General features: G+C 47.1%; 1 protein-coding gene across 4 annotated transcripts in view; it reads left to right on the forward strand.

Moving 5' to 3' along the window:
* Positions 1 to 6,256: 6,256 nt before the first annotated feature.
* Positions 6,257 to 22,919, forward strand: part of ATP9A (ATPase phospholipid transporting 9A (putative)) — a gene marked incomplete at its 5' end in the record, with an annotated part of 94,483 nt that continues 77,820 nt past the window's right edge. Inside the window, one exon of one of the 4 annotated variants that reach the window (XM_083446780.1) lies at positions 6,257 to 6,724. In XM_083446780.1, the coding sequence (XP_083302906.1) occupies positions 6,258 to 6,724 (467 nt within the window). Of the gene's footprint in view, positions 6,725 to 6,788; positions 7,066 to 22,919 lie in introns of those variants that run through there. The other 3 variants (XM_083446779.1, XM_083446781.1, XM_083446782.1) reach the window with 3 other exon arrangements.

A 22,919-nucleotide genomic window follows, 5' to 3' on the forward strand; every position in this document is an offset into this window, starting at 1 on the left:
AGAAATAATTAAAAAAATGTGACAAAAACATTATTTTTATAATGACGAGTTTTGCGGCTCCCAGTTTTTTTTTCTTCGGAAATGGGTCGAAGTGGCTCTTTTTGTCTTTAAGGTTGCAGACCCCTGCCCTAAACCATTGAAAACCTTATTGAACTCCCAGCATAGGAGATTTCAGGAAGCGAGAAACTGAAAATGGGCAGAGAACTGAATTGTGAACCATTAGCACTCTGTGCTTTTTTGATTTGAGGGATGCTCGGGCATGGCACCTCAATAAGGCTACTGCAACCTGAAACTGTCCAAGAGTAAAATTGCACTATTCCAAGTTGGAGTTAACTCTTTATGAGGATTCAGGTAGGTAGCCGTGTTGGTCTGACGCAGTCGAAATATATATAAAAATAATAAAATTGTCCAGTAGCACCTTAGGTAAAGGTAAAGGGACCCCTGAAGGGACTCCAGTCGTGACCGACTCTGGGGTTGCAGCGCTCATCTTGCTTTATTGGCCGATGGAGCATGCGTACAGCTTCTGGGTCATGTGGCCAGCATGACTAAGTCGCTTCTGGCGAACCAAGTCGTTTCTGGCACAGAAATGCCGTTTACCTTCCCGCCAGAGCGGTACCTATTTATCTACTTGCACTTTGACGTGCTTTTGAACTGCTAGGTTGGCAGGAGCAGGGACCAAGCAACGGGAGCTCACCCTGTCGCAGGGATTCGAACCGCCGACCTTCTGATCGGCAAGTCCTGGGCTCTGTGGTTTAACCCACAATGCCACCCGTATCCCTTAGAGATCCAACTAAGTTTGTTCTTGGTATAAGCTTTTGTATGCACACACACTTCTTCAGATACACTGAAACAGAAGTCACCAGACCTGTATACATAGTGGGAGGGTGGGGTGGGGTTTTTCTCAGGAGGGTAGTAGGAGATGAGCGATTGACTCAATGGGTATGGTAAATGCGGAAAAACACAATCTTCTAAGGCCTAATGAACACAGCAGCTTATCCCCAGTAGGTCTTGCCCTATGAATCTTGCCATCTTAAGTCACTTTTCCCAAGCAATTTGGAGACTGCCCCTGTGTGTAGCCTGCCACTGCTACATCCATTTCAGCCCTCTTCTGGTTCAGGGAAACAAAGGGGGAGGGGAAGTGGTCACAGCAGGAGGGGGAGACACTTGTGGCGCTCCACCAGCCAAACTCATATCTGCCTCCTGGCCTCTCTCCTTCCACTTGCCTGCTTCAGCTTCTGCCTCTTGATTCTGGACTTCTCTGCCACAGACTATCTCACCCACCCCACCCATGCTCACTAAACCCTATTACCTCTTCAGCTTCTGACACCTCCTAATCCTGGTCTTCCCACTCTGACCACTCACCATCGTCCCAGCACCACTCCCCAGGCTCTGAGACTTCTTCTCTTCGTGGTTCCCCATCTGGTTCCTCCCACCATTTCTCTGTGTCCGACCAGTCCATGAAACCAACCCAGGAAACTCTTAGGCTGCACCTAATTTTGGAATAAAAGAGTTGTAGATGACTCAAAACAGGTCATCTAGTCTAAACTCCTGCAGTTCTTCTGGGGGGGGGGGGATCTTAGCATTGATAGGGTGGCAGGCCCTTTGTTGGTTATGGGACTCTAGCAAACACCCAACTTGGTCACCACTGGAATCTAGCCCTGTTTTTACACCTTTGTTTTCGCAAAGGTACACCTGCATTTACTGAAGGCATGAGGTGAGGAGGAATAGGGCCCTGGGAGGCTGAGCCAGCAGGCATGATTCTGACAGAAATGTTATTTCTTTACAGCACCAAAGTAGAAATAAAAATGTTACACTTTAGCCAAACTCTGGAGAAAACGGCTACTCTGTGTCTTAGCAAACCCCCCTCATTTTTACTATTTAGGAACTGATCCTCCCAAACCCTTCTAGGCTATATAAAAGGTAAAGGGACCCATGACCATTAGGTCCAGTCGTGGCTGACTCTGGGGTTGCGGCGCTCATCTCGCTTTATTGGCCGAGGGAGCCCAGCGTACAGCTTCCAGGTCATGTGGCCAGCATGACTAAGCCGCTTCTGGAGAACCAGAGCAACGCAGTTTACTTTCCCTCCGGAGCGGTACCTATTTATCTACTTGCACTTTGACGTGCTTTCGAACTGCTAGGTTGGCAGGAGCAGGGACCCAGCAACGGGAGCTCACCCCGTCACGGGGATTCGAACCGCCAACCTTCTGATCAGCAAGCCCTAGGCTCTGTGGTTTAACCCACAGTGCCACCCGCCTCCCTTCTAGGCTATAAATTCTGCCAAACAGCTCTAGGCTATACACATAACGTATATTTTGAAGCGCACGGAACACACAGATGCATCAGTAGAAAGATGCCAAATGGCCCTTCTGCAAAAGCTACACGGCAGCCTGAGCTGTATTGTAGTTTCCGTTTGCAAGTGCTGATGGATTTATGAAGGGCTTCATTAAATGTATGTTTAAAGGATATCCGCTATCGCCCACTTGTCTAAGCGGGCGAGAGAAGAGTGGGGGGAAATCAAAGCCATCCCAGCAGATTAGAGATACAGGTGTTAACAGCTTATTATAGTCTGGTAGTGATTAACTGGCCAATTAATTGCAGTGGCCTTGTCGGTGCTCAGACACAGAGAAGATTTAGGGCAAATATACCATTGCCGTACCGCTAATAATTTCAGTTTTGACATCCAAGATCACGATTGTTTCAGCTGCAGAAGCACTTCTGCTGTGAGATGTTTTTATTTTAGTGATTATTTTTTTTGTCCATTAAACCACAAGAAGAGCACTCCCTTGCCTCTGTTCACAGCTGTTCTTTTATTGTCTCTCCTTAGAAAGTGAATATAATGGGTTGAGGGCATTTATGAAGGAGATGGAACTTGGATGAAGCCTCGAGACCCTCGCCAATGACTGGGATCTGAATGCACTTCACGGAACAGTCTTCTAAAGGAGGCTAAAGGCCTCTTAAGCATTCAAGCTCCCATGTTGCTAGGAACAGAGGAAGCTGCATTGTACAGAGCTACAGAATCATAGAATTGTAGAGCTGGAAGGGCCATCTAGTCCAACCCCCTGCAATGCAGGAACCTCAACTAAAGCATCCACGGCAGGTGGCCATTCAACCACGGCTTTAAAACTTCCAGTGAAGAAAAGTCCATCAGCTTCCAAGGGAGTCTATCCCACTGTCAAACAGCTCTTACTGTCTAAAAGTTCTTCCTGATGTTTAGTTGGACTTCCCTTTATTGTAACTTGAAGACATTGGTTCGGGTCCTACCCTCTGGAACAATCAGCTCTTTGGTCCATCTATCCTAGTGTTGACATTGGCTGGTAGTGACTCTCCAAGGTTTCATGTACGGCTCTCTCCCAGCCCTACCTGAAGATGCCAGGGGCTGAATCTGGGACCTTCTTCATGCAAAGCAGATGTTCTAACCACTGAGCTATGTTCCTTCTCCTGCTGCAGGTGGTGGGTAATGTCTTCTACTGTTCCCCCACATAGGTAGCTCCCTGCATGTAGTAATCTAACACAGCAGGGAAAGGTTTATGCTTAATATTTCTACTTTATGCAGGGTGGTGGTTCCATTGTGCACAGGAGAGCATTAAAATAATGATGCCTCATTCTGAGCAATGCACAGATTGATTCTAATGTGATGATTGCTGCCCTGGGCTCTTGGCCACTTGGCCCAGTCTTCTGTGCATTTAGGTCAGGGGTCAGCAAACCTTTCCAGCAGGGGGCCGGCCCACTGTCCCTCAGACCTTGTGGGGGGGCCAAACTATATTTTTTTTGGGGGGGAGGGAAATGAACAAATTCCTGTGCCCCACAAATAACCCAGAGATGCATTTTAAAGAAAAGGACACATTCTACTCATGTAAAAACACACTAATTCCCAGACCGTCTGCGGGCTGGATTTAGAAGGTGATTGGGCCAGATCCGGCCCCCGGGCCTTAGTTTGCCTACCCATGATTTAGGTAATCTGGGCAGTGTTCAAATGCCCTGACACTTGTAGCCACATGTAAGAGCTACATTCTCTTACAGTCTGCCCTCCTTACAACCGCTGGTTCTCTTCCAGAGAATGATTTTCCCCAGAGAATTGGATACGAAATGGTTACTTTAAGACAAGTGATACCTTCCTTTCCTTGGGACTAATCTCTTATCACCCCTGTGTGCAGACAGTGAAGCTAAATTACAGCTTTTATAGAATTCATTCGGCTTGGGCCCTGCTCTGCAGCGTACTTGCCGCAATGATTAATGCAGTCTGCCCTAAGTCCTGTTGCCTTGAGTTTTTCCAGATGTGTCGTCATGATGAGATAAATATGCATTTAACAGATGACATGAAGAAGTGGGAAGCGCAGTGGGCAAGGATAATCAAATTCCTCAATGGGATCAAGCAGCTTTGGGATGCACCTGTTTTTATGGGAAAAGGAGGATGGGACAGCAGAGTTAAAGAGAGGCCAAGAATTCCCCAAAGACAACCATCCAGTTCCTGGAGTCAATTAGGGTAATCCAGCTGCCGATAGGCAAACTGTGACACACGACCACATTTAGCACTGAGATCAAAGGACAATGGCATGGTGACAGCTTCTCAGCCCAGTTGGTGCAATCAAAGAGAAGAAACTCTATACTTGAGGGCTATGGACTTGCCTACTTAGTTGGCTTAAATCACACTGAAGTCAGTTGGATTTAGCTATTTAGCTACCGTATATTGTTTTGCATCATTCCTCCAAGAGCATACAAAGCCCCCTTCCTCCACGACCATACAGTGGTACCTCGGGTTACAGACTCTTCAGGTTACAGACTCTTCAGGTTACAGACTCCGCTAACCCAGAAATAGTATCTCGGGTTAAGAACTTTGCTTCAGGATGAGAACAGAAATTGTGCCATGGTGGCATGGCGGCAGCAGGAGGCCCCATTAGCTAAAGTGGTACTTCACGTTAAGAACAGTTTCAGGTTAAGAACGGACCTCCAGAACGAATTAAGTTCTTAACCTGAGGTACCACTGTATAACTTTGAAAACTTTGTGCCAACAAATCAGAAGGAAAATTGAGCTCAATAAACAGCTCAATGCTCACATATCAAGGTAAAGATAAAGGGACCCCTGGCAATTAAGTCCAGTCATGAACTCATCTCACTTTACAGGCCAAGGTAGCCAGTGTTTGTCTGCTTCTGCAGACAATTTTTCTGGGTTATGTGGCCAGCATGACTAAGCTGCTTCTGGCAAAACCAGAGCAGCGCAAGGAAACACTGTTTACCTTCCCACTGGAGTGGTATCTATTTATCTACTTGCACTTCGTGCTTTTGAACTGCTAGGTTGGCAGGAGCTGGGACAGAACAATGGGAGCTCACCCCGTCACGGGGATTAGAACCGCTGACCTTTCAATCAGCAAGCCCAAGCGGCACAGTGGTTTAACCCACAGTGCCACCTTTTTTTACATATCAAAGGAGCACCTAATACAAGTGCCCATACATACCCGTTGTCAGGAGTCAGCACGCTCCAGCAGGGACCCTGGCCATGGCTGCTCCTTCTGTCACTGCCTGTTTACTTGTTCTCACGCAGGAAGTAACAGGGGTCAAAATAAGCAGAAGCAGCTGCAGACTCCTATTGCTTTGCACTCTGCTTTCTCTGAACATCTTGTGGAAGGAGCAGTGGTGACGCAACAGCAAGGCTAGCTTGCTTGCAGCCCTCTGGGGGTTGTAGTCCAACAACATCACAAAAACTATATAACCTGCACTTGGGAAGGTAGGAAGCAACTTCCTGAAGGGTCCCTCAAAACTTGGTATTGGCACTCCCCAACTGTGTTTAATCTGGGTCAACCAATGGCCTTGTGACTCCCGAGGATTAACCGTAATTTGGGTAAAGTAAAAGGCTCTCACAATCTAAGCAGCCTGGTTTCAGCCCAGGGTGGTCTGAAGTTGTCTAGCTGTCACTGCACACAGGTGGGACAAAATAATGATGAGGTTTGAGGGCTTGGCCACACTTCCCTTTCCTCCACTCTTTCCAGGCACAGTCTGTGCTTTGAAGCTCTTGTGTCAGAGCACCTTTTTTCTCCTCCGCCCCAAACTTCCTGTTCAAAAACCCCATTGGAACAAACAACAACCCATGGAAAACTTGAATTGATGTTTGCTCCGACTGAGCACTAAAGAGTGGTTTTGTTGGGGGAGGTGTTCCAGTGCAACCACAACAACATCTTGACAAGGAGCTTTTAAGTGCAGACCTGTGCCTGCAAAGAGTGGGGCAAAAAGTAAGTGAGATTGGTCAGGAGCAACAAGCACCTATGGGGCTGGCCCTATCACTAGACAGAATGAGGCAATGGCCTCAAATACTGGGTGTCAGCACTCGGCCATTAACCTTGAGGTTCCTGGTCTTCCCCTTCTCTTGGGGATCAGGGCTGTGGTTTGTGAAACATAATCCCTCAGCACCTACTTCCCTCCAGTCCACTGAAGGATGCCACCCCAGGGCCAGGGTTGAAGAAAGAGTCACCTGCCAATCCAAGCCAGCTCCCTATACCTGGCACAGACGCCTGGCCAGCGTGGCAGCCAGCCAAATATCCTGGCACCAGGAAGTGTGTCTGGAGGGGGGTGCGGGGAGAGTGACTTTGCTGCGGGGATGGTTCGACGTCCAGCCTGGACAGCAACTTTCTCCAAGGCCGCGGCTGCTCGGAAGCGCAGCTTGGCGGAGAAGCGCAGCACCTTTACCTGGAGAGATGGTGGAAGGCGGGAAGAAGAGACCCTGCGGCGCGGGGTGCGTAGAGCCGGGGGACGGGTGGGGAGGAAGCGTTGCCTAGTGGCGGGGGCGACCGCCGCCCAATGGGTGGGCCGGGGAGGGGGAGATGCGGGGGAGGGGGCGGCGTGAGCGTCCACGTTACCTGCGCGTCGCCGCCCAGCCCCCAGCCCGCCCGGTCGTCCTCGGCAGCGCCGCCGCCGCCGCCGCCGCCATCAGAGCGCGGAGAGGCTGGGCCGCGCCTGGCGAGGCTGCTGGTGGGAAGGCGAGATCCTCCCCGCCGCCGCGGCCATCATGACCGACAACATTCCCTTGCAGCCGGTCCGGCAGAAGAAGCGGATGGACAGCAAGCACCGCGGCGGGTAAGGCAGCGCCGGGCCCGGCTCCCCTCGCTCCCCTTCCCCCGCGCGCGCCTCCGACGGGCCTCGCCTGCGCCGCAGCCAGCGCGCCTTCCTGGGTTCTCCTGCCCGGCTTGGATGGACGCCGCGGCGGCCTCCTTTTTCTCGCTGTCTCTTCGCTCGGCGGCTCTCTCGGCGAGGCCGGCTGCTGCGCCCTGGCCCTGCCTTGGTCGCTCGGGCTCGGCCCTTCCCAACGATCCGGGGCGGCGGGCATTCCCACGGCCGGGTGTAAACGTTTTTCTTTTCTCTGCCGGTCTGTCTCCAAGCCGCGCGGTGGATCTCCCTTTCCCGGATCCGGAGTCCCCCCCCCCCCCGCCCTACCACCACCGTCTCCGGTTGTGTTCGCCATGTGGGTTTGCTTTCCCAGATCTGCGTTTATTTCAAAGGCGCTTCAGTCGCCAAAGCGAGATATTGCCTTGGAGGCGGGCAGCGCTCTCCAAAGGCATCTGCGCGCTCCCGGGACGCGCTGAGTGGGTTGCATTGCGCTCCCCCACCCCCACCCTCTCCTTGGGAGATAAAGAAACCCCCCGATGCCCTTCGGGGGACTGGGTGGATTCTTTCCCTATAAGCTGGGACTCTGAGGGAGAGGTCGACCTCTGGAAGGGGCTGTTTTGCTGGCGGGGGTCTCGCCCAGGCAACCGGAGCTGACAGGTTGCTCCTGACGCCATTGCAAGGTGGCACGCCCAGGCGGAGGCTGCCATTCCAGCCCACGGATCCTGGTCGAGGGAAGGAAGGCGGAAAGAGAGCGAGGCGGGCGGGCGCTGCTGCTCCTGCCAGCATTCTTTTGCTCTGTGCACAGGCCTGGATAGAAACCAGGACAAGAGGAGAGCCCGGGCAGCCACAATCCCTTCATTATCCTACCTTTGCTTGTCTCACCCAGGTGCCAGGAATTTTACTTTTTGAAATATGGCAACCCTACTAGTGGAGAGATGCAAAGGGACATCTCCTTAGCGGATGCGCTGTGTTACAACCGGCTGTTCTTTCGTTCCTTTATTTTAGTATTGTACTGTAAAAGCATCTATGTGCCCCCTCGTTTTGCTAAGTAAAGGAATGAGTTGCCTCAATGTGGTTGCACTATAACTCCCATCATCCCTGACCATTGGGCTGTGCCATCTGGGACTGATGGGAATTGTAGTCCAACAGCATTAGGGACACACACACACACACACACACACACACACACCCAAGGTTGGGAAAAGTGGTTTTAGACCATAGCCTTACAACTACTGCTTCTTTTTTTTATTTGGGTATCTCACTCCTTTACTTAGGGAAAGAGCGGGGATGTAAATCCCTTTACCAAAATAGATGAGAGACTGATCTAAAAGACATGGCATGCAAGGAAAAAGGGTCGGGGAGGGAGGAGGGGAAAAGCAGCTCAGGTACCACTTCTTAATTTTATAATTCATATAGCATGATTATACAGCTCCTGTGTAGATCCTGGCTGACTTGGAGAGCAACCTCTCATCAGAAAAAAAAACCCTCTCCTTTTCCGAGATTAGACTCAGCAAGGAGTGGCAGGCAGGCAGGGGTGGCGTCATATACCTGGCCTCCTGGCACCAGCACTGTTGCTGTCACTTACCAGGGCAGTGCAGAAGCAGGGTGGCAGTGAGATGTAGGTGGGAGTACTGATTGGCTCTGCCCCTGCCACACCTGTGACTCGTCCCTATTTGCTGTAAATAAAGTGATGCTGCATCTGGGAGCCCAAATCCATTTCACCTCTTGTGTCCGGGAGCAGAGGAGGGAGCAATGTCCAGTCCAAGTGGGTGGGGCTGATCCTGCCACAAAGTTATTCCACCCGATAGCTGACTAATGGCCACCAGAATCCTCGCAGGAGTTGCCCTCCTCCTTTGCCAATATTTCTGGCTTCTAGGAGCTGCTAGATGACACATCCAAACCCTCTTCTTATAACAATTTAAAACAAAGGGAAACATTATGGCTGTTTGATCTATGGCATGAATCAAGAGTGCTTTCTAAATAATGAATAATTTCAGCAGAGACATGCTCATCATAGAAAAGCTGTTACGTCTGAATAAATCACCCAGAGTGGATTTTTCTGGAATACCATAATCCCTGCAATGGTTAATTTCTGCAATGGTTAATTTCTGAAAGGTGACCTGCATGTGGAGATTGTGCATGTGGAGAAGCCATGTCCTCTCTGCTGTAAAGCTTGACCCTAGAGCAGTGTTTCTGAAACTTGGGTCTCCAGCTGGTTGGACTGCAACTCCCACCTCCCCTAGCTAGCAGGGACCAGTGGTCAGGAATGATGGGAATTGTAGTCCAAAAACAACTGGAGATCCAAGTTTGGGAAACCCTGCCCATGAGATTTGCTTGGTACCTTTAAAGTCACCAATGAAGGTAAAGAAGAAGAAGAGTTTGGATTTGATATCCCGCTTTATCACTACCCTAAGGAGTCTCAAAGGGACGCGGGTTGGTCTAAACCACAGAGCCTGGGACTTGCTGATCATAAGGTCGGCGGTTCAAATCCCCGCGACGGGGTGAGCTCCTGTTGTTCGGTCCCAGCTCCTGCCCACCTAGCAGTTTGAAAGCATGTCAAAGTGCAAGTAGATAAATAGGTACCGCTCCAGCGGGAAGGTAAACAACGTTTCCGTGCGCTGCTCTGGCTCACCAGAAGCGGCTTAGTCATGCTGGCCACATGACCCGGAAGCTGTCTGTGGACAAACGCCAGCTCCCTTGGCCTATAGAGCGAGATGAGCGCTGCAACCCCAGAGTCGTCTGCGACTGGACGTAATGGTCAGGGGTCCCTTTACCTTTACCTAAGGAGTCTCAAAGCAGCTAAGAAACTCCTTTCCCTTCCTCCCTCACAACAAACACTCTGTGAGGTGAGTTAGGCTGAGAGACTTCAGAGAAGTGTGACTGGCCCAAGGTCACCCAGCAGCTGCAGGTGGAGGAGCGGGGAATCGAACCCGGTTCACCAGATTACAAGTCCAGTGCTCTTAACGACTACACCACACTGGCTTAAAGATGAAGCTGAACAGTTCTTTCTTTGCCCTTTCCTCCGCCTTCCTCCCTTCCCTGCTGGCTGTGTGCACCTGGAATCCTACTCGAAATAGTCATTGGCCTTGGTGTAGTGGAGAGAATGCAGCAGAGGTGGCTTTTGGGGAGCGCAAGTAATTGGGTTGCACTGGGCGCAGAGCCTCGGAGGCCCTGCAGGGGGTGCCTCAACTATGATGTTGAATGGAAGGCGAGAGACTGTGGTGCCAAATTTTGGCATCACACACTGAAATTTGAGACCCCAAGGTCGGCCCTGTATGCAGTGGGGTGCCACTCTGGAACTGTTTTTTTTCAGGACAGGAGTGATGATGTCATTTGCTTGGGTGTCAGGGCAATTGACAAACCTTCCTTGCTCTAGCGAGGGAATGAGGTGATAAGGAGGCTTTCAAGTGTGTTTGTGACAGATTGCCATTCAGGAAGTCAGAGGATGAGGAAAATGACAGAGAGAATGGACATCCCCTCCTTTCTTTGATGGGCTTTCAACTTTACACTAGCAACAGGGGCACCCTGTGCAAGGCCAAAATCTGGTGCCCCCAGCCCCATGCCTTCCGTTCTACTCAATCCACTGTGTCATATTTGGAATTCTCTGCAGCGCCCCCTTGCCTTGGTGTTTATGTTTTATAAACACCAACGCTTTATGTTTTATAAGTTGTGTTTTGCACCATGCAGTTGAGTTCAGTGGAGTTTACTTCCAGGTTTGCAGGCACACCAATAAATTGGGCAATTAGAAACGGTTGTGCTGGCAGAACAACCCCCTCATTATGGCACTGAATGCAATCCATGTTCTTTTTCCTAAAGAAATATTAAAGGATACTAGTCGGTTGGTTTCAGAATTGGTTCCTTGTTTGTTGACCTTACTAGATATGTTCAGTAGAATACCTCATAATGTGCAATAGGTCTGTACAACTTGTGAGTGACTAAATGCATCTCGCCAGTCCTACAATAACAATGCAGTCTGCTAGGTCTTTGAGAGTCTCCCCATTCTAGCAGTCTGGGGCAGGATGGATTCTAGCTTGGTGTAGCTTGCAAGGCTGTAAATGAAGAAGAAAGCACTGGTAGTCAGTCTTTATCTCAAAGCCAACATTTGGTCACAGTCTCTCATTTAGAAATTGCACATCCGTTGCAGAATGTGTGCTGCCGTGCTTTCGACATTCGTTTTATGGCTTTTACAAGCTGTTTTCAAGTCAGGCTGCCAGCAGCCTAATGAGGTTCTACAAAGCTTCCAAGAACGAAGTTTGGGTGCTTCCCAGTGTCAGAGGCACTGAATGCCAGAAGCTGCGAATCACAAGTGGGGAGAGTGCTGCTGTGCTTAGGTCCCATAAGCATCCAGGTGGCTATTGTGAGAAAAAGGTGCTGGGCCAGATTTGGTCTAATCAAGCAGGACTCTTCTTACAGTCTTAGTCACCTACAGTATATGCACTGGGTTCTAAATCTGTGTTCTTTAGCCTTGGGGCTTCATGTTGCTGGACTACAATTCCCACCATCCATATCTGTCTTAGTCAGCCATCAGGGAGTATGGGTGTTATAGTCTCAACAACATCTAGGGACTGAAAGCTGAAGAACACTGTTTACATTAGTACACAGTGTACATTAGTTGTTGTTGTTGTTTAGTTGTTTAGTCTTGTCCGACTCTTCATGACCCCATGGACCAGAGCACTCCAGGCACTCCTGTCTTCCACTGCCTCACGCAGTTTGGTCAAACTCATGCTGGTAGCTTCGAGAACACTGTCCAACCATTTCGTCCTCTGTCGTCCCCTTCTCCTTGTGCCGTCCATCTTTCCCAACATCAGGGTCTTTTCCAGGGAGTCTTCTCTTCTCATGAGAAGACCAAAGTATTGGAGCCTCAGCTTCAGGATCTGTCCTTCCAGTGAGCACTCAGGGCTGATTTCCTTCAGAATGGATAGGTTTGATCTTCTTGCAGTCCATGGGACTCTCAAGGGTTTCCTCCAGCACCATAATTCAAAAGCATCAATTCTTTGGCGATCAGCCTTCTTTATGGTCCAGCTCTCACTTCCATACATCACTACTGGGGGGAAAAAAACTAAGATCATGGCCACTGGGCCCATCACCTCCTGGCAAATAGAAGGGGAAGAAACGGAGGCAGTGAGAGATTTTACTTTCTTGGGCTCCATGATCACTGTAGATGATGACAGCAGTCACGAAATTAAAAGACGCCTGCTTCTTGGGAGAAAAGCAATGACAAACCTAGACAGCATCTTAAAAAGCAGAGACATCACCTTGCCAACAAACGTCCGTATAGTGAAAGCCATGGTTTTCCCAGTAGTGTACATTAGTACACTGTTCTAAACAATTAGACAGAACTGCCTCTCACACTCTAGGGAGGCACACCAAGGGAGGAATCAGAGCTCAGTGGTAGAGGTTATGTTTTACATGCACATTAATCTGTGGGATATCTCCCTGTAAAAAGGTTTCCAACCACCAGGCTAGAAAAGACTACTGCCTGAGAGCCACGGCTAGGTGACGCCTTTGGTGGGCTAGTTGAACCAGAGCAGCGCACGGAAACGCCATTTACCTTCCCGCTGGAGCGGTACCTATTTATCTACTTGCACTTTGACGTGCTTTCAAACTGCTAGGTTGGCAGGAGCAGGGACTGAGCAACGGGAGCTCACCCCGTCGCGGGGATTCGAACTGCCGACCTTCTGTTCGGCAAGTCCTAGGCTATGTGGTTTAACCCACAGCGCCACCCGCGTCCCTAAGTTTTTAAAAATTGAGATAAAAAGACCCTTTCCTCCCCAGACTATTAGCCTGATTTGAATCAACCTTTTCCAAACCTTCTCACCACCACAATTATGATTTGTTGTGTGGGGTGAAGGGAGTCACTGGTGCATAATTTAAGTTGGGGAGATAGCTCCCCCACAACCACATATACACACATCACAGCTCATTTGGTCTGAAAATATACATTGAGAGAGCTGTCCATGGATCTCCCATATAACTGTGGTTTGCCCATTAGACTACTTATTATTGTTATTTTATTTATTAAACAAATTCATATGTATTTATAGATTTCTCCTAATGAACACATATGTGTGTGCAATTTTGCCTACTGCACACATTTTTGGCATGCAATTTCCTAGCATAATGCATCATTTTGAATTTTGTTTTCACCTCCCTGTGGAACACCCTCCCTTCAGATGGAGATAAAGAACTACACAACTTTTAGAAAACATCTGAATGCAGCCCTGTACTGGGATGTTTTAAATGCTTGATATTTTACTATGTTTTTATATATGCTGTAAGCTGCCCAGAGTGGCTGTGGAAACTCAACCAGATAGGTGGGGTGGTATTATTATTATTATTATTATTATTATTATTATTATTATTATTAATGCATTTTTGTAAATGTCCTTTGGTTGGAAAACTGCATCTCAAAACTTGGAAGAGGGCAGGTTTTGAGGGACAGATGTGCTTTCATGCACATACATTGTTTCCAGAAGTGTGAATTAGCCAGCTTTACAAACCAAATTAGCCTCTGTTCCTTTGGCCAGCCCTGGTGGCCAGCCCCCTGTGGTAATGAAGGGTATTTTGCTAGTTACATGATAATGGTATAATGGTGAAATGCCCGATGATGAAAATGGCAATGTTTCAAGGCGGTTCTGCTGACACATAAAAGCAGCCTCATGGCTGTGGAGCAGAGAGGCCAATTAGTACTCCTTGGCTGATCTTGCTTTCTTTGTAGAGAATTACACAGTCTCCACTGGAGTTTCGTTGACATCCTTGTATGGCTTGCCTTGTTAGTAGTGCTTGCAGCAATTGCCCTGAGCTAACCCGTGCTCCAGAGCTGCTAGTCACAACTAGGGAATCGGTTTGCTTCAATTGGGTCACAGAATTGTTCTTTCCTATAACCATCAAGAGCTGTTGATAGCACAGAGCTGTGCTGCCAGTTTAGGGTGTTTTCATTTTGTTTTTTAACCATCCACATTTCTGCTCTTTAGGATTTGTCTGTGCGTGTGTGTGTTGGTTAGTTGAGCTTCAGATCAGCTTCTGAAGTCTGAGTATTTACACTGCTGAAAACAATAGGACTTCTGAGTAGACTTTCATAAGATCGTTCTGTGGGTCAATTGGCTAGATCCATTGCACTGTGGAGAGTGTACTAACTTATGGTCTGTGTGTGTGGTTTGGGAGCTGCACGGCCAGGAAAAAAACAATGCTGTCCAGGGTTGTAAAGACTGCAGGGAGAATAATTGGCTGCACTCTTCCCACCTTAGATCAAATCTATGCTGTCAGGCGCCATAAGAAAGCTGCAGAGATAGCACAGGATAGTACGCACCCCGGAAATGATCTCTTTCAGCTTCTGCCTTCTGGAAGAAGGTACAGGGTTATAAAGACTAGGACTAGCCGCCTGAGAAACAGTTTCTACGCTAATGCAATTCTGGTTCTAAACGCAGCATAAGGAGTCTCTATAGTATATTGTATTTTAAAATGGGGTTTCAGAGTTTTTAGGGGGTTTTGAATGTTTTATGTAGTTTTTCAGTTTCATTGCTCTGTATGGGACAATGACAATAAAGATATCGTATTGTATCATTATCAAGCAAACATTTTGATCAGCTAAAAAGATCAACAGTTGCTTAAAAAAAACAAAAGAAAACAAACTTCACTGAGCAGGTTTGCTCTTTGTAGATTTTTGCAGGAGGTTCAGGATCCCAGCTTGCACCATCAGTCATCAGCATTGTTTGGCAAGCATCAAACATCCCAAATTCCCCCATAGCTTGCCCTTCCTGGAATGTGGCAGCAGCATTGCTAGCAGGAGACTATGGAGCAAGTGGCTCCAGCAAGGCAAGGTGGAATAACAAATAAGATAAAGCAAAGCTATCATATTTACTTACTCTTTTTCTGAGTTTTATTTATCAACGTTCTTAGGTTACATCGGTAAACAGTATCATATTACATCACAAAGCTTATTATAATATAATTTTTGGCATGTATACAAAGTTTATATACCTAAAGAAAAGAAACAAGGACAAAAAACTATTCCAAAATCATATATGTACCAACACTTTGGACTTTCTGTCTATCCCGTTGTACTGTATATTCCTTTTTTTACAAATGAATGTACTCTTATTATTGTATATTTCTTTACATTTTATCTAATACATTCCTATATCAATATGTACCCTTGGTCTTATTTCTCAACTCGGTCTCTCTCCAACTTTCTATTGGACAGAGGAACCCTGGAAAGGGACAGGGAGTTTCCTGCATTGCAGTCGTACAATCTTAAGCAGGAGACTCCCCCCCCCCCCACCTTTGGGATGCTTTCGTTCATGGGCAACCTTCTAGTTCACACTTGTGGTGGGTGGGGCCAGGGGCAGGAAGGAGCAGAGCAGTAGACATGACTCTTCTCTTTGCTCAATAGGATACATTCCAGCCAGGCAAAAGCCAGGGGTTTCTGTGTACCACACCACCTAATCTTGCTTGCTTCTATCCAGGCAAGCTAGGGGCATTGGCATCATTAAAGGGCACATTCCACCCTGGCGAAAGCATGTGGAGAGGGTGTGGAACAGAGCCAATTGTGGGAAGAGTCCAGAGGGCTGGATAGAGACACTCAGAAGGCTGCATCAGTCTCATGCGCCAGGAGTTCCCCACCCCTACTTAAGGGTCTCTAGTCGATGTGGCAGTTATCTGCCTTTGTGGTTTGTGCTGTAGTTAGGAGCACAAGAAATGGTAGCCAGCAAAAATGCAGGCACCTTTATACAGTGGTACCTTGGGTTACAGATTCTTCAGCTTAAAGACACTTCAGGTTACAGACTCCGCTAACCCAGAAATAGTACCTACCTCTGGTTAAGAACAGTTTCAGGTTAAGAACAGACCTCCGGAACAAATTAAGTTCTTAACCTGAGGTATCACTGTATTTGGATCAGTGGGATTTCCCTTTGCTAAATGCAAGAAGCTAACCTGGCTGGATTAAACATGACATACTCAGAATGTGATCCACTGTATATTCAGTTTCCAAAATAATTCTGGTGAAGTCATGGCTCAGTTCTCCCGCCAAGAACAGAACGAGTGTTCTGCAGCTTTGCTGTAATGAAGGTTATCCATCTGAATATGAGTTAAGTGATCTTTGGGGGTCGGCACAGCCATTACACCCTACCAGAGTGGCTGGGGAAACCGATCCAGATGGGCAGGGTATAAAGAATTATCAAAAATTATTACGAGAGAGAGAAATAATATGATGACTATGCTGGAATCAAACGTGGCTTTATAGCAGGAAATGGATGAGTAATTTTGGCCTTTTGCTTTTAAAACAAATTAAAAGCGAAGGTAGGCTGGAACGATTAAAAATGGACGAAGGATCAGCCGGCCACCATTCTGGAGAGATAATGCTCTTTGATTGTAAAATATAAGCTGATGGAGAAGTTGGATGCATGTGTCAGGAACTCATTTAGCTGAATGAGCTCAGATGGTCTGTAGGAAATTTCTCAATATAGTGTTTAACTGAAGGGCTTCATAGATGGGCGTCGGCAGGAGTTTCTTCATAAGTACCCCAAATAAATAACTAAACATTGTGTAATGGTTCTAGGGATTGCTTGTGCGTAAGTTGCCTTTACTCCTGGCTAGCTTGCATGGTTGAACCCTTTCTGACAGAGCAGCCCCTATTTCGTGGCTGCTTCAGTCGCTGGCAGAATCCGTCAGTGGGCGTTTCTTAAACCTCTTCCAACATAAAAGCTGCTTGACACCCAGTCTCCTCCCCCGTTGCCTGCGCAAAAGCTTTTTGCGCTCTGTGGGTGTGGGCAACGGAGCACTTGTCCCCTCTCCGCTTGTCTCCTGCGAAGAGTCCTGGAGCCACCTCTCCGCTTCCTCTATCTCCTCCCCTTCTCCACTGGTGTTACGCTGATTTCCTTCCCCAGCGTATGGGCTATCCCTCCTCCTACTAGGACCCTCTCCACCATCATCAGGGAGCCCTCTCACCTCCTCCTGCTCCGATGGCAGTTCCCTGACACATAGTTAGCGTGCCGATTCATTCTGGTCCATCTTTTGACTGAGTGGTGGTCATACAGTGAGAAGCTTGTATTCCAGGTCTAACCCTGCATTGCTTCTCAATGGGTATTCATCTTCTTATGTATAGATCTGACATCCAGACACTCTCTTTCCACCCACAGCTGAAATCCCGCTTTACTTTCCCTGTCTCCTGTCACCCCTTCAGCACTTAATTAAGCGCATTGCTGCTACAGTCAACTTTGCACACACCCTGCATTGCCCTAAAAACAAACAAGCCCACATCAACTCACCAGGATAACAATTGCCTCTCAGGCTTGTCATACGTCATTCTGACTCATTCTTTCTCCCAGTAAAATGGGCATAATAATAATGAGCTACTTTGCATGGTTGATGAACCACAGCCCTGCCCCTACAATATTTGTATAATAACTGTGGACTTTATCTGTATTGGCATAGTATAATTTAAAATGTTTTCTGACTCAGGAGGGAGAGATGCTTTCTTTTGCTATGAAATAATCCCCAGGTTAGAAAGATCGTGAACTCCAGTCTTTGCTGCTACCTTTCATTTTTCAGTTGACACACAACTTCCCATTTGCAGCTAAACTAAAATCCTGGATATCTGTGCAGCAGCAGCAGCAATCACTTCCCCAGGGAAGACCAGCAGAAAAGGCTCAAAAACAAACTGGAGATGTTCCTGGAGTTCAGAAAATGGGCATTTCACTCTAGCCTTTAATGGGCTTGATCTGCATTCCTACATTTCAACCATTGCTATGACTTCATTCATTGGCTAAAAGCATGGAAAAGTGGTTGGTTTCTCATAAAACAAATTAGGAGATGAATGCGTGTACTTTTTGTCTCGCATCTCAGGTTCCCCAAGTGCTAGGAACTTTATTTTTTTTAAAAAAATAATAATGAATACTGGGAGTCTTTAGGTTTATGGTTCACGTCATGGGCCACATGGTGCAAAGTGAGACAGTGTGGCAAGAGCAGGATCCTTCAGAGGACCCTGAAATTGGGGGAAGTTCAGACAGTGATGTTGAAGAGGCCATGCTCTGTAAGGGAGGGTGAGTTGGCCAGTTCCTCCTCTGCTTTCTGAGAACAAAGTTCAAAGGGTAGTCATCAAAGAGGCAGCTGGCCAATCAGTGGACATGGCTGAATTGGATGCGGTGGTGATGCACTTCCTGTTTTTTGGTGATATATAAGTGAGCACCCTATAGATCATGGGTAGGCAAACTAAGGTCCGGGGGCCGGATTAGGCCCAATTGCCTTCTAAATCCGGCCCGCAAATGGTCCAGGAATCAGCATGTTTTTACATGAGTAGAATGTGTCCTTTTACAGTCATACCTTGGGTTGAAGTCGCTTCAGGTTAAGCCTTTTCGGGTTGCGCTCCACGGTGACCCAGAAGTAGCAGAATGTGTTACTTCTGGGTTTCACCGCTCACACATGCGCAGACGCTCAAAATGACGTCACACGCATGCGTGGAAGTGGCAAATCGTGACCCACGGATGCGTGGACGAGGGTTGCATTTGCTTCAGGATGCGAACGGGGCTCTGGAACGCATCCAGAGGTACCACTGTATTTAAAATGCATCTCTGGGTCATTTGTGGGGCCTGCCTGGTGTTTCTACAGGAGTAGAATGTGTGCTTTTCTTTAAAATGCATCTCTGGGTTATTTGTAGGGCATAGGAATTCGTTTGTTTGTTTTTGTCAAGATATAGTCCGGCCCCCTCAAAGTCTGAGGGACAGTGGACCGACCCTCTGCTGAAAACGTTTGCTGACCCCTGCTATAGATTGTACCCAGAAAATATCAATCCCCCCCTTTAAGACAATATTTATATGACCAGCTAAAGAGAAAATTTGGTTCCCCACTAATTTTTCACTCAGCACACGAAAATAAACTGTAGAAAAGTAAGCAACGAAAATTATCGCCTCAAGGAAGAGAAAATCAGCCGAGCCTAAACATATTTATAGAAGTGTAATTTCCCCTCCCATGAAGCATTATTAAAGCTTGATTTCATAACTGTTGAGTGTGTCTAAATCTATGAACGCTTTTGGCTGTAATTCTCTAGGGCAGATCTTGTCAGCTACATTTGCTCATTTTGTTGGGAGTTGTTAAAGAAACCCTTCTGCTGCCTGGGTAGACGAAGGCCTTGTCAAAGGAGAGCATATTTCCATACCCTCCAACATGTCCCAGTGGAAAATCTGGATGTCCATCTTTCAGGACCTTGATCTCGTGCACTTTGCACAAAATGGAATGTCAGGACAGTTGAGGGGTATGTAATTCAGTTGGCAGATTGCCACAAACCCAAACTTTTAAACTAGAGATTACACTGGGCAGGGAATGTTTTTGAGACTGAGGGCCACATTGCCTCATGGACAGCTGGCTGAGGGCTGCATGCCAGTGGTGGATGGAGCCAGAGAGTTCCAGGGGCCAGAGTGAGAGAAGCTTGGAAAGCCGTATACACCCCTTGGGCCTGAGGTTGCCCACCCCCTAAATAATAACTAGGGATTGGGAATTAATTGGTTTGGCAGGTGGCAGTGTCAACCTAGGCCTCAGATCCAATGCATGATAAACTTCAGCCACTTTCTCCTATGAATCCTTGCACAAAGGGTGAGTTAGATGACCCTCTTCATGTGTACTGAAAGAATCTGGGGAAAATTGGTCAGGCTAGACCCATCCCTGTTCCATGCACACTGTAACCACAAATTCATCATCACCGTCACCGTCACCATCATCATCATCATACCTGCATGCTTCCCCATTTATCTGCCCTAAATTGTATTGTTTGTTCTGCCACCTGATTCTGCTGCATGTTTTCAGCAGCTCTCATTTATTTGCAAGGCTAAAGCAGGGGTAATAATACACACACACACAGAGTTCCGTGGCTGTTCATCCTGAGGAGGAGGGATAAAAGAGCCTTTTGTCCATTTCTTGCTTTGCATTGGCCAGCATGCAGGCAGAACCAGTATTGCTGGTTCTTCATCATGCTGTATTCAAATTGTTATCCCTGTTAGAGGTTTCAGTTCCAAAGACCTACTCTTAACAATATTTGTTTTTAAAATGGGGGGGGGGGGGACCTACTGCATTTCATGCACGCTACTCTTCATAACTGAATGACCCGTATGAAAGCATAGATTCATTCTCAGTGGGCCTTTCAGTGACTATTTATGTCTACCTAAGCCAACATCCATCTAAAAATTATTAAAGAACCTTACAATAAATTCCAGCATTTATTTACTGAGGTGGGTGGACGTATTGTATCCACAGGAATAAACTGTGTCTTAATAGTTGCTATTATGCATTCCTGAAAGGTGTGGTTTGCCTTTCAACTTTAGTTTCTTCTTGGAAGGTAAAAGGCAACAGAATTCAGCCTCACAGCAGGGAAACAAGTTTTACACCCAGAGGCTGTAAAAGTGGTATTTACTTCTGAGTAAACAAGTTTAGGATTACATGCCACACCTGAGTTGAAGCCAGCTTATTGAAACTGTTGAAACCTAACTTAGGTATGTACCTAAATTTCTGTGGGTCTGCTCTGAATATACCTTAGTTGAATAACAGCCCCTATTTCCTTGAAAGCAAGTCCCATTGATTTCAGTGGGATTTATTTCTAAGTAAGCGTGAGTAGTTCAAAGTGCAAATAGATAGATAGGTACCACTCCGACAGGAAGGTAAACAGCGTTTCCGTGCGCCGCTCTGGTTCTCCAGAAGCGGCTTAGTCATGCTGGCCACATAACCCAGAAGCTGTACACTGGCTCCCTCGGCCAATAAAGTGAGATGAGCGCCACAACCCCAGAGTTGTCTGCGATGGGACCTAAAGGTCAGGTGTCCCTTTTTACCTTTAAGCGTGTGTAGGACTGTTGACCTAGGGTCAGCGCACACGGAGGTGGCCAGATGCAAAAGAGAATGGGGCTCTTGAACCTTTTGGTTGTGAAGAAGTGGGAATGTGAGCAGGTGTACCTTCGTCATGCAAGTGATACTTACTGAAATCCCTTCTTCTACACAATTCTTATAGATGTAAGAGCCCTGTCCTGCCTTGCATCAGACTACCTTATCCCACACATTCCATTTGGGAGACCTATGTCTATGTGCTGCTGCTTAATAATGTGCAAAAATCACCACTGACTTATCTTAGACATCTTTTGAACACCAACAAGCCTTTGAAACAGGATCTTATTTTTTCAAACTGATATTTACCGATGTCTTCATTTGTGCATTTATCAACATTATTGCAATGCTGTGTTTTTTAGGCCGTATGCCACCTTGCGGTATTTCTCTGAAAGTGTGCTCTATGACTATTTAAACAAATAACACTGTAACGTGGCTACAACAAATGCTTGTACAGCGCAGGTACACACATCAGGGGCTTCTCAGTGACCGCACCTGGAGGCAACTTGATTTTCCGGCCTGTGAAAAATGTGTCCAAAACAGCTCTGGCAAACTCTTCCTTATTTCTAGGGAAGTCACCTGTTGCAGCAGCAAGAATGAAGGGTCTTGGTAATATTTATTGTGGCACAAGCCTTTTGTAGATAGACTCTTCTTTATAATACATGTACTTGCAAACCTGCATAACAGTTACAGAAAGAGAAATAGTTATCAGTGGTGTACACAGGAGGTGGGAAAGACATTACATGTCTGTCACAGCATCAGGTCTAACATTTCTGTGGAGAGCCCAAATCATAACTGGGTAGCCATTTAGAACAGCAATACTGCTACCCCACCCCCCAAGCTATTGTGTGCTGATTTAACTCTCTTGGTGTGGCAAACGAATCCCCAGTTCTGATTGTGCAAATTGATTAGAATCATATTTGCTGATAAGGTCTAATACAGCAATTTCACTCTGGAATCCTGCATTTGAAGCCTTCTTGTTGGTTACATGGTGGCTTTGAGGTCAGCAGCAGCGAGCAGAGCATCCTTGGAGAATGAAATGTTCCCTTGTTCCCTTGAGAGCCAGTGTGGTGTAGTGGTTAAGAGCGGTAGTCTCGTAATCTGGTGAACCGGGTTCGCGTCTCCGCTCCTCCACATGCAGCTGCTGGGTGACCTTGGGCCAGTCACACTTCTTTGAAGTCTCTCAGCCCCACTCACCTCACAGAGTGTTTGTTGTGGGGGAGGAAGGGAAAGGAGAATGTTAGCTGCTTTGAGACTCCTGAAGGGGAGTGAAAGGCGGGATATCAAGTCCAAACTCTTCTTCTTCTCTTCTTCTTCCTTGTTGCATCCTGAGTGTTGCCAGCTTCTAGGTCAACCTTCCCCCATGCCCTTCTCCTGTTTGCGCACAGTACAAACAGGGCACTCTCTTGGCAAGGGAATAACACAGTGCAAACCTGACAATTGAATGTTAAATGAATGGGAGGTTCACAAGAGCCATTTCCAATTTTTAACGCTAACTAAAATACATCTATTATAGAAAGCGTGCAGCAACATGGTTTGCCTTCAGGCATTATGATGATGGAAATGAAGATTATTGTAAATATTATATGTAATAAGCCAATTAACCGCAGAAAAAAATGAGCAATTCCAATATCAATGAAAATAATGAGGCCTGAATTCTGTTGGCAACTGAATGCCAATGCAGACATTAATTCTTCAGCTAGCATTATTACATGTATCTCTTGTTTAAAAAAGAAAAAAGAAAAGAAAACCAGTTGGGCAGGAAGTACCTACAGGTGTGTAATTGTGCGTTCATAATTCTTTCTTCATGCATTATACGATTATGACATTTGTGGTTAGCTGGAACTGCTGGATATTGCAGAGTGGAGGCCTTTTGGAAGAAGACCTTCCGATTTTCAAGTTTGGTGGTTTGGTGGAGCAATGCCAGTGGTCTGCTTCTCTCTCCTCCCTCCCCAACACACTCA

The sequence above is a fragment of the Podarcis tiliguerta genome (assembly GCF_965153285.1).
Source record: "Podarcis tiliguerta genome assembly, chromosome: 6".
Lineage (NCBI taxonomy): Eukaryota > Metazoa > Chordata > Lepidosauria > Squamata > Lacertidae > Podarcis > Podarcis tiliguerta.